Source organism: Polypterus senegalus, chromosome 12 (genome assembly GCF_016835505.1).
Source record: "Polypterus senegalus isolate Bchr_013 chromosome 12, ASM1683550v1, whole genome shotgun sequence".
Classification (NCBI taxonomy): Eukaryota; Metazoa; Chordata; class Cladistia; order Polypteriformes; family Polypteridae; genus Polypterus; species Polypterus senegalus.
The window spans coordinates 3525897-3537952 of record NC_053165.1 but is presented as its reverse complement, the minus strand read 5'-3'; the positions used below and the strand labels follow the sequence as shown (position 1 = coordinate 3537952).

Sequence of the window (12056 nt, the reverse complement as noted above, 5' to 3'; positions counted from 1 at the left end):
CAAAATAAAAAATGTATCAGGATTTATGGAATTCTTTCTTTAGTGTAGTGCCTTTCATTTACCTGTTAGATGTTTCTGCTATATGGTGCCTTTCAAATCTATCAGTGGGGTATAAATGGTGTTTATGTCATTATTATATAGTGCCTTTCACAGCTGTTTATCTATAGCCTATATCTTGTATATAGTGTAGTGTCTTTAATATCTGCCTGTCAAGCTGGAGCACCAAGAGACCGCCCGAGTCTGGATCGGCACGTTTTTTTGTCGCATGGCATCTCCAGGTGGTCGTCTCTGCCTGGTCCGTTTACTAAGGGACACCAGAGAAGGACGCGGTCAGCCGGCCGTTAGAAGGTTTAATTGAATGGGTGGCCGGCCGGCCGGCCCTCCTTAATGGGTTTTAAAAGGTGGGCATCACTGCTGGGTCTTAATTTCATTTCTCAAAAGGCAACCAATCCCTTTTTTTTATTTATTTTATTTTTCCTCTCTCGGCAGGTCGGTGAGCTGGACAACACACCCCGACGTTATGGGTACCCAGGAGGTCATTACGGTGGTCACTAAAGGTACCTGATGTGTTTTCTGGTTCCTTCTCCTCCTCCCACACTACAATTCCATACTTACAGAGTCGTTGGTGTCACCACGTACAGGGACACTGTGACAGGCGCACTAGGGAGGAGAAGCGGCAGATGAGATGGCAAAACGCATAAATCTTTCCTTCTCCTCCTTTCATTACTCCATATGAAAAGGCGCTATATAGTCTTTAACTGTAAAGGTTATCCGTTTGCGACACACTCGACATGAAAGGCGCTATATGGCCCTTTTTTCGTCTGCCTTTCACTATAAAGGCAGTTCATTCACAGCACATTAAGTATAAAAGGCACCATATCATCTCTCAGTAGAGGCGTTTCACCTGCAACACACAGTGCCCATTGCGCAGTATGCATGGCACTATATAGTCTGTCATTCTAACAGCATTTCACTTGTAGCACATGGCGCTATATCGCCTGCCAGGCTCCGCTCCCTGCCCACTCCGCCGTGCCGCCCGTCGGTTCTCACCGTCACTTTGCTCCTCCGTTCGTCCAGCCATTTCCCGTCGGGGTTCCCAGGGCACAAATGCGCCCGCTTGATGTCCTGCCATGTCGTGCCCAGCGCCTCTCATTTCCGTCACTGTTGCGTGTGGGTGGCCGTGAATGCGGTGGCTGCGAGTGACATGGCCGACTCTGCCTGATTGGATTCCGCTAAAGTGTGACTGAGTGCCTTTTTTGAGCCGCTTTATTTATTTGTGTGTTGATTTATTTTATTAACAGTCTCTCTCTCTCCTTTTATTGATTCAGACTTTTTATCTTTAAACTTTGTGTAAAAGGCGACTTGTGGAAGTGAATTTGTAATTTGTCACTTATTTTTCTTCCCCCGTCTCTCTTCTTTAAAGTCTCATTCTGGTTTTCTCCCACATCCCTCACCTTCCTGGTATGGGCACAAGTGTGTGTGTGTGCCCCGCGGCGGGCTGGTGGTGTGCCATCCTGGGTTGGTACCCCCCTAATGCTGCCAGCAGATGAGCGGACGCACTTCTCTAGTTTTTGATCTTTTTGTTCACGATGGCCGCCGGTTGCCCGTGTGTGAAGGTGGCACCCGCGTGGGTGAGCCTCAGAGCCCCGCGCTATGTTGGCAAGTCGGTCGGTCAGCGGGGCTCTTCTGCGTGGACGGTGAGGGGTCGCACTTAACGCCCGCACGTTTTTGTTTTTTTCTTGTTTAAATTCTCATTGAGTTTTATTTCGGCTTCAGGTTACTGAAGGACATTCCGAGTTAGTTAATTCCTTTCTGGCAGTTTATTTTATTTGCTTTATCTTCTTGCTTCCCGTTGACCATTTTGTGAATCCCTTTGGCGACTTTAAAAATCAACTTCAGGGGCACTGGTGCCCCCCAACTCCGTCTGCCCAGGCCTTTTATATTTTGGTTTATTGTCTCTTCTTTAACTCGATGCTTAATTTAGTGTTTCGTGCGGACATTTCTATCCAAAGTTCAACAGTCCCCGTTTGAGCACTGAAAGGCGCTATATCAGTACGTGTACCTCACAGCTGTGCTCATGGACCTCCCTGATGTCATCAAACGCGTGGCCTCCCTCTGGTGTTTGGGCTCTCCTAGGACTTCGGCTTTGATGTTCTCTTTTATTTCTGACCTTTGCGTTGGCTCCTTGCTGGGTATTGGGCATCCTCACCCTTCACTCCTCAGCCCCCTGCCGCCATCCCTCAGGACTGAACGTGCACACACAGCTCCGTTAGAAGACACCAAAACAAACCGCAGTTTGTGGTGCATGCTGGGAGATTCGCTCCCTGGCCGAGCCTCACGTAGCCGCCATTCCGCTGTGCCTCCCGCACTTCTTGTTCGTCGTCTCAGAACACTGACGAGGGTCCGACGGCCGACTGGGAGAAGCATGAAAGCCCACAGAGCACGTGATGGACGAGCAGAGGCGGCCAGAATGACAAACAAAGGGGGCGGCGAGGGGGGCTTCACTGCGCGACTCGGATGAGGGGACGAACCGTCAGGCTGGCTTTGAACCCGCGGTGTCCGACCTCCGACACAGCCTAAGAAACAGGGGGCCAAAAAAAAAAAACGAAACAAGCGATAAAAAAAATCCAAATAAACTTACGAAGTGACGTTAGGGACTCTGAGGGTTCACTTAAAACGATTGAGAAAAACAGACGCAAAAATCTGAGACAGCAGCCTTCTCCTTACTTTCTTTCCCAGGTCTCTCTTTCTCTTTCTCGCTCCCTTCTTTTGCCACTTGTGGAGACTCAAGGCTGCTGTGGCCTGGAGTGACAGTGCCCTCTGTCTGCTGCCCAGGCCAAGGGGATGGCTCTACCCAGCATTGTGGTGCCCCTGGCACGGTACCCACACCGTGCCTAACATCATCATCCTCACAAAAAGACAACGCAAAGACCCCCACCTGAACACCGAGTCTTTTATTGGGTTTCACGTACAGGAGTGACATCAGGAATGTCACACTCGACAGCTGCAAGAAGTCGCCGACCTCGATTAGGAGTTCGATTAACAGGCTGAGCTGGCGGGGGGGTGTGAGGCCCAATGCCCCAGTGTCGTCACTTGTCACAGTTTTTAAGTGTAATCATGGCAGCCCCTCCTGGCCTGGCAGCACTAAGGGCAAAGTAGAACTTGACCCCAGACAACGCCGATTGAGAGACACACACACACACACACACGGATGACGACGACCAAGCAACGGATCTCGAAGCGGGCTGCTGGAGTCGAGAGGCCTGACCACCTTTGCCACTTCACTTCTTGATCAATAAACTAAAAAGAAACACCAATAAAGGGGGGGGGACACACACAGAGTGCCCACCGGAATGCTGGGCAAGGCTCTATCAGCCATTTTTTTATTTTTGTGTCACCAAGCGCTGCTGATTCAGGTGTCTCTGTGACCCACCAGCTCCCCCTTAGTGAGTCAAGTGCGATCGTCGGAGCAGCGACCCACCACCATTATGACCTGCAGCCGCTCGCGAGCCCTAGCATAAAAAACACCAGAAAAACCCATTCCTGAAGACGCCCTCCACCTCTCAAGGGGGTAAAACAAGGCGGTGGGCGCAACACCAGGACCTGCTCATACTTTGGGTGCCCTGATAAGACTTGTTTGGCTTTAACTGTCCATAAAAATAAATAAAATCACACAAAATTAAAAGAAAAAAACTGGGGTTTGTAAAGGTTGGGTGTGTGGCACAATGTGCGGCCTGTCACCAGATACCCAGGGGCACTTGGGCACAAACTGCTAATTCACATGATGGCTAATTCACATGATGGGTGGGCAGCCCGCCCTTCGTTGAACAGGCCGTTTGCACAAAGATGACCCCCCAGTGACCCCCCCCCAGCTCAGGCCTCCTCCTGCTCTGCTGTGGTGGGCTTCTCGTTTGTCTCCTCAGACTCACAGCAGGCCTCTGATCCTGGGATTTCCAGCTCCACCTTCTCCTCTTCCTCCTCCTTCTCTCTCTCCTTCTCCTCCTTCTCCAGCAGGCGGTAGTTGTAGTAGTTCATTATGAAGAGGAAGATGCCCGCCAGCAGCATGACGGCACCGCAGACGTAGTACATGTACTTGTAGTCGCCAAACGCATCCACGAGGGCACCTGGAAAACAAGAGGAAAGGAGGTGAGATGGTGGGCAGGAGGGCAGACTCGTTTTAATGCCAGGATCCTGAGCTCAGGCCTGAGGCAGGAAAGCAACCCTGGACAGTCCACCCTACTCGCTCGGCATCAATGTAGAGTCACCAGCGGGTGTCTTTGGAGAGTCACGTGTCACGTGAAGTCCAGACAAACAGAGATTCATCCTGGCAGCAGGGCAGACTAACAACGTTAACCTTTTATAGCGCCTTTCGACAGCAAACACCAAGCCAGGACTCGTCAGCTGGCTCTGTTCCTTAATATGGAGGCTTATGTGGGACAGAGAGCCAAAGTGACACGTCTCCCAACGTATACGCTTAACGGTAACCCATCTATTGTGTCGGGGGGGTGTTGTATGACAGGACTGGCAGTGCCCACGCACTATGAGGTCAGCATAAGCCCCTGACATCTGCTTCTCGCGGTACGGTCAGATTAAATAGCGGAAGTGAGAGTTCAGACGTGGCGACTGTCGGACACAGCGGAGCATCACGTCAGTCTACGGTGGTGGACAGGAGTTTGGAGAAGAGCCCCAGTTTTTAGATCTTTGTGTCAGACGTTTGCTCCTCTGGTGTACTGAAGTAGAATGACAAGCAGTTCAGAAGTTTCAAAGGCTTTGATTGGCAATGAGACAGCGTTTATGTGGCGCAGACTCCATGTTTGCACTGTTGGCTCTTCTTTCTTTGGCAAGACCCCTCTCTGCAATTCGCCCTGGCGGGCTGTCGGGCCATCGACTTCCTAACTCGATTGTGAATAATCCAATAAGGCGTGTTTAAGACCGACGTGGTTATGGGCGGGCAGGTGGTGATGGCAAGTGGAGTGCCTAAAAGCCCGCTGCGTGTCTCTCGGATTCGCACAAATAAATCGGCACCTGAACCCAACTACGATACTTAGTGCAATCAACAAAGTCAGAAAATCAACTGGAATGTTCAAACCTGATCCAAACCCGTCAAGTTGTTCTCTTGTTCGCTAGCTAAGCGGATGTAAGACACGCCTGAGGCTGGCGCGTGAGTCAGGAGGGCCACGGCCCACTGCGTCTCTCTCGGATTCGCACAAATAAATCGGCACCACAAGTGAACTCGGAATGTTCAAACAAATTATAGAAAAAAAACTCGATCTAAATCCGTGAAGTTGTTCTCTCGTGAAAAGTGGACAGACAAGACAGAGATACAGACAGACGTTGGATTTTATAGATAGATAAATAAAAAAATAAATCTACTAGCGGGCTCTGCCCCCTCCTCACTTCACTCACCAACCCCTGGGCGGGCGCAACGCCCGGCCTCTGTGGTTCTGACGCTCGCGTATGGGGATGTTGTTTTCATGGGAATTGTTATATATGGACATTTTACATTACAGCGAGAAATTAACCAGAGTTAAAAGTAGTAAAACGTAAGAAACTGAAAGTAAATTATGTTTCATGTTGCGTTAGAGGTATTTGTTGTGTTATACGTTTTCGTTCTGTTTGGCTTTGAAATTAACACATAAATACTTTTTAAACTTTTACTGTAAAACTTCATTAAAAAACAATATTTGGAATTAACATTTTGTCAATATCGCATTGAATTTTGATTCCACGTTTTGGAGTTACATCATGACAACTCAACTGACTGCCCTGTCAGTGAATATCGTTTCTCCGACTTTGTCAAATGTTTGTCCCTGTGATTTGTTAATTGTCATAGCATAAACGTTTTAATATGAATGGCATATCGAGATCTCCTGTGGTGTCTAATGTTAGATGTACTGCATTACCTTTCTGGTCACCTGTTCAAATTTTACATGTCAGAATCGTTCGACCAATTTTGAATACAACTGATCTTGTCCTACTGCATAGCCCAGGGGTGCCCCAAGACATTGATCGCGATAGATCGCAAAGGTAGTGACGGTAGATCCCGTTGCATTCAAAAAAATTTTTTTAAGTGTCAGTCTATCATATATCCTCCCTATGGCATTCGCCACGTGACTGACATACAGGGCGGCCAGTCTGAGATCTCGTCTCTTCTAACACACTGGTCATCCCGCCGCACGCACAATCAAACACGCGAGCTACTGCAAAACTCCGGCTATCTAAGTGATCTAGTTAGCCTTCCAATTTATATCGACTGAAGAAGGGATTTTAAAAAAAAAAAAATGTTGGTTATGGGCTGGATGTGGAACTGAAAGAGGATTTTATTCTCTCACAATGTCACAATCGAAGTGCGTTTGTCTGATCTGTCAATCTGTCATTGCTATTCCAAAGAAGGAAAATGTGGAAAGGCACTTCTGAACTGTTCATACAAACTACGAAACTGACGTCCTTCAAAAAGCGATCTGAGAAAGAGAAAGGAGAGGGAACTAAAATCGCAGTTAATCGGGGAGCCGTCATTTTTTACTCGGCTGAATTCAAAAACTCCTCAACTGCATTATTCGGCTCTACTTATTTATGAGAGTCAGCCTTTACCGACATGACGATTATTAAATCCAAATACTGTAGTGACCATAAATGTATTGAATTGTTACTGTGCCATAAAGGCTATTCAGTTATGTAAGGTACGACAACATACATTTTATGTATAAAGTATACTCGGTGTGTGTATATATAATATAATATAATATATCATCTCATTTTTAATGTAGATAGATCATTTCAACCTGGTCATTTTAAAAGTAGCCCGCAAGCCGAGAAAGTGTGGGCACCCTGGCATAGCCCATCACTCAGACATAAATTACGCAGTAACATTACGATTTGTCCTTCTTTCAACAGTAATTCAGTCGGTGAGAGATTAGACGGTGTTAACGGTTGTAGATATTCTTTGTGATTTTGTAAGTTGATGTTTTCATCTTCTGCACCTTCTAACCAACTGTCTCAGCAGAGTCTATCGATACACATTTAACTAATTTGCCGTGTAACCGATCGACAATTTTCACTTTAATTCATTTGACTTCTCTGTGCTCAGATTGCCCGTGTACTCATTTCTTCTATTGATAACCCTTCAGGATGAAATTCTTCAATAAGATTTCGACAGAATACGTCGTCTTTTATTGGGAACTTGAAGTGGGGAAAATATTAAAATGTATAAGAGCTGAGAGCGCAGGAAGTGTGTCTGACAAAAGCATTTACACCAATGAGAGGTGAGAGCACCGTGAGAGGGCGTGGGTTGAGAGGAGGGCGGGACTTGAAAAAATTTCTTGGCAACATTCTCGTCTCGTCTCGTGATCTTCTTTTTTTATAATAGAGAGATATAGATGTGGCGTGGCACGTGGCGTAGAGTTGGTGTTATGAATCTCATTGTGTGTGTGTGTGTGTGTGTGCGCACACGCGTGTTTTGAATTTCAAGCATAAGCAGAATTTTCACATGGAATCTAACAAGGCTTTACATAGGAGGCCCCAGCAGCCGTGTATGTCTTTGGAACTAAAAAACAAAGCCAGTTTCCCACAAGATGGCTGACACGTGTTTACTATTTATCAAAAGCAGCCAAAACACTACGACACAGTTTTGAGTTGAGATGACAGAGAGAGAGAGAGAGAGAGCTATGAATTGTAAACCAAAATGGCAGACCCTAAATCACTAAACCAAAACAGTCAAATTCGTAAACTCGGACAAAAAGCTATTGGTGCTCTGCTGAAATTTATAAGCAATTCTCAGCGAATCGTGTCACCTCTTTGAAGGCCTGTCAAAAACAACACAAACATAAAACATGTTGCAGTGGTCGGCTGAATTACGCCTCACTGGCCATCACTACTGATCAGGTCAGCTTCTCCCAGTGCCAACACACAAACTGGCCAACTTCCCCAGCACCAAAACAATGTCATTAAGCAACATTACAGCAATAAAAGGTGAACTGCACCGAGGTTGGTTCTAAACAAGTAGGAAGCCTGGGAATTTGCTCCTCTACTCGGCGATCTCATTGTATTCTCATAGCTTTCATTGGCGCTCATAAGGCTAACTCGGTAGGCGCCCACACCTGCATGAATTTCATTCTCCAGCCTGGCTCATTAAACCCCCTGAAATGGCTAATTACAGAAGAGTGAGTCTCTCCACCAATTAAGAATGACCTCCGGCTTTTTCCAGCAGGACCACAGTGAAGCTTGTAATGAGGGTAAATGTAATGATACCAGCCTTAGAGAATTAGGTGCGATGACCGAGGGTGTAGGAAACTATTTATTTACTTCATTAAATGTGAACCTTGAAGCAGCTGATCAATTTAGACCTCATTAAACGACAAATAACCAAGACGCAGTCACACTCCACGCCGTCCGTCACGAGCAGGTTCAACTCAATTACTGCCATAACTGGGCCTGGCACCTTCACATTTATGTGCCTTTTGTGACCCGGGAGGCACGGCCCCCAGATAACAAATTGCTTTACTGCCCACTGACCTCCCCCAAGGCTCAAAAGGGCACCTTACAAGATCACAGAATCTTACAAATTAAATACGATGCTCTTTGCTTCATTGCACCACTCCAGGTTTCAACCACAAACAAATTCAACATTAACTCAGCAGCTGGAAGTGTTTTGGTGACAGTGCCCAAGACATGCTGTACAAAACCAGTGCCATGGCACCCGTCAATGGGCTGAGAGTCATCTCGTATCTCTGAACCCGGGCACCTCAATGGCAGGCCACATATGCGTCGTGTCCCTTCTGAAGTCCTTCAGACATCAACCATTTCATAATTACATCCCATGCCCTATCAAGCTGCACCCACCAACAGACCACTTCAAGTAAAGCCGTGTTCAGACAAAGTGCAGGCCGCCCAGTTCCTCTACCCAGGAGAGCCCGAGTTAAACGTTGTCCTCTAAATCAGACCTGCTCATCACGCCACCATCTTTACATCCAGCACAATGTCTACTGCCCATCAGAATGTAGGAGGGTAGACGTCTACGTGTTGGTGAGACGTCGGAGTTAAGATAACCAAGACTCGTTAGTTAAGCAAAACTGGCAGCCCAGCTGTGATTGCAGCAACTCGTATTCACGTCTCACCCGTAACGCCTTAGCTAGGATGGCATGAGAGAGACGGGGGGTTCGGGGCGGGTATGGGGGCCTTGCCATTTATCTGTTCTCATCCTCTCAGATCTGAGTGCCACATTTGATACCACAGATCACAATATTCTTAGAAATCCCCTTAGTCAGTGGGTGGGCCTCTCTGGGAGGGTCTTTAATTGGTCCGAGTCTCACTTGCTTTGTTATTTATGATAATTATACTTCAAAGACCCCTGATATTCTACAAGGTGGTCCACAAGGCTCTCTCCTGGGTCTCAATCAGGTCAGATTATCTCAAGGCATAACGTGAGCCACCACAGCTATGCTGACGACCCACAACTGAGGACCCCCAATGTCTTACTTGTGTTTCTGAGTGGTTGAGGAGTCGTTTTCTCAGACTAAATAAGAAGTCAGAAACCTTAGTGATTGGCAAAAATAAAAATAGTGAGGGTATTAGAAATAAACTTGATGCATTAGGATTAAAAGTCAAGAATTTAGGGGTCATTATTAACTCGGACCTGAATTTTAAATCACATTTTAATCAGATCACTAGGACAGCATTTCTTCACAAAAGTTAGACCCCTTAAAACTTTACAAGACACTGAAAAGTGAGCTGACGCTTGTGTTTTTAGTCAACTAGATTACTGCAACGCACTCCTCTCAGGACCACCCAAGAAAGACTTCAGTCGATTACGAGTGCAGAGTGGAGCAGCCAGAATCTGAACTAGGAGAAGAAAACCCGAGCACATCACGCCAGTCTGAGCGTCACTACACTGGTTACCCGTGTCATTTAGAGTTGACTTTAAAATCCTGCTGATGGTTTACAAAGCCTTCAATCATCTGCTCCATCATTACATCCCAGAATGCCTGTCACCTTAAACTCCAAATCGTAACCTTAGATCTTCAAATGAGGGTCTGCTTAGAAGTCCAAGAGCTAAACTTAACAGAAGCGGTGAGGCGGGCGGGTGGGCGCCTTCTGCTAAAATCTGGAATACGGGCTTACCGATAGAAATTCACCAGGCTGATGCAGTAGAGCGCTTTATAAAATGGCTAACAACCCGTTACTGTGACATGGCTCGCTCACAGCTTCACTGTACTGTAACCCTGATATTCTGGATAGGCACTGAATTATCATCATCATCATCATCATGGCTCCACACTCCACACTAACCCCTACTATTCTCTGCTGTTCTTGTTCTGGCTTTTTCTGTGGTCTTTGATCTGTGCCCCACCACCTGACCAGGGCACCATGCAGTCCCTCCATTGATGGACTGAAGCCCAGAGGTCCACATGACCTCATCGTCTAATTCTTCAACGTGAAGCCTGAAAGCCAGGAGGCCTGACTGACGTCACTGATGTTAGGGGGGCTGGGTGGTCTTATGGCCCCCTGCAGATTTTGTTTTTTTTCTGGCCTTCAGACCTTAACTTTATTCTTTGTTAATTAGTGTTGCCTAATTTTTATGTTTGAGCTCCATCATTTGTATGAAAATGTGCTGCAGAAATAAATGTTGTTGTAGTGACTACCAGGGACTCGTCTGAGATCACTCATGGAGGGCAGCGACTGTACCTGGTGCTGAAAAGCGAGGGTCCCCTGCAGAAACGGGCTCTGTCACATGCTGCATTCACGCACCCTCGGGCTGTGCGGACCTCCCAGTTGTGATGTGTCACCTTCCCTCCTCACCTGCACCAATGGTTGGACTTCTCTGAAAAAGGTAAGATTGCTGTCTCTCTCTTACTTAGTCTGCAATTAAAGCTAAATGTGGAAATAAAGAAGAAAATCAATGTCCTGAATACGCATCGCTTCACTCCAAATGCATTTAGACTAAAAAAATGGCACTTCGGGCTGAGCAGCCAGGTTATTAGTTTTATTTGAAACCACTGACTGAGGTGATGGGTCGGCGTTACATCACAGCTCAGACACTTTGGTAGCGTTGTTTTGTCCGAATGTTCGAGTTGCAGTTGCAGAGTTTTCCGTCTGAAGAGAACGCGTGAACACAGCCATAGGCATGCATGGCGTCCAAGTTAGACGCGGGCTGGTGGACATTTCCTTTAGCGCGGTGGCAGAGATGGTGGCTTTGATCCCACCATCAGCTGCTTGAGGGACGATGACTGGATTTGGAAAGAGAGTTGGCGGCGTCGCCCCGAGCCAAGTTCTTGCTGGTGACGTGGAGTGCTAAAGTGCCGCTGGCTTTTTGTTTGCACCTAATAAAACGTTTCCTCCTTTTCAGACTGAGCTTCCGTCACAGAAGTTGTCACTTTAGCTCGAGCAGCATCCTCAATGGCTACCAATGGTAATGCCGAGGTTGATCACCAAGCCCTTGGGAGTGAACTCTAAACCTCGAGATGGCGAGTACTTGTGGATTATTTCATGTAAATATACGCCGATGTCTCCGTGATGTTCTCGGGTAGTGACGGACTCATCTAGAAGGACCTTCCCCAGATACCGATTGTTCCTCCCGGCCCACATGAACTCCCTATTATGACTACAATGTAGCAATGCTGCTAGTAGTTACCACTGCATCTCCCAGCAGTCCCTGCAGGGGCTGTTGGGGGTCAAAGGTGGTCAAAGTAGGTTAAAAGGGCAGGTGGCCAAAAGAGAAAAAAAGGTGTTTCTGTTGTTGTACGTTGTGTGTTGCATTTATCTTTGGACTGCCTGCCGTTAATTCAGCCATATTTCATCATTGTGTTCCTGGATTGTATTCGTTTATTGGGGTCTGGATCATCGGTCTACCTGTGTACTGAGGACTGTGTTTTGGATTCATTGGCTTTCCTGCAAGAAAAGGAGCACTCCTGAACCATCTATCCATCTTCATCCTTTCAGCAACTACTGGTAGGACTGAGTTTTCCATTCCCTTTCTACATACAAATCGCTGGACTCAATCTCATCACTTCTCATTTCATCCAGTTTGGTTTTTTAACATGGACTTTGCTGTGGGTTGTTTG

At 46.9% G+C, this 12056-nt stretch overlaps 1 protein-coding gene across 1 annotated transcript in view; it reads right to left on the bottom strand.

The window, feature by feature from the left end:
• Window positions 1-2937: 2937 nt before the first annotated feature.
• The window catches only part of slc16a7 (solute carrier family 16 member 7), a 28704-nt gene continuing 19585 nt past the window's right edge, over window positions 2938-12056 (bottom strand). The window contains exon 5 of the mRNA XM_039770981.1: window positions 2938-4124. Coding sequence (XP_039626915.1) covers window positions 3874-4124 — 251 coding nt within the window. The 3' untranslated portion in view covers window positions 2938-3873. The remainder of the gene's footprint in view (window positions 4125-12056) is intronic.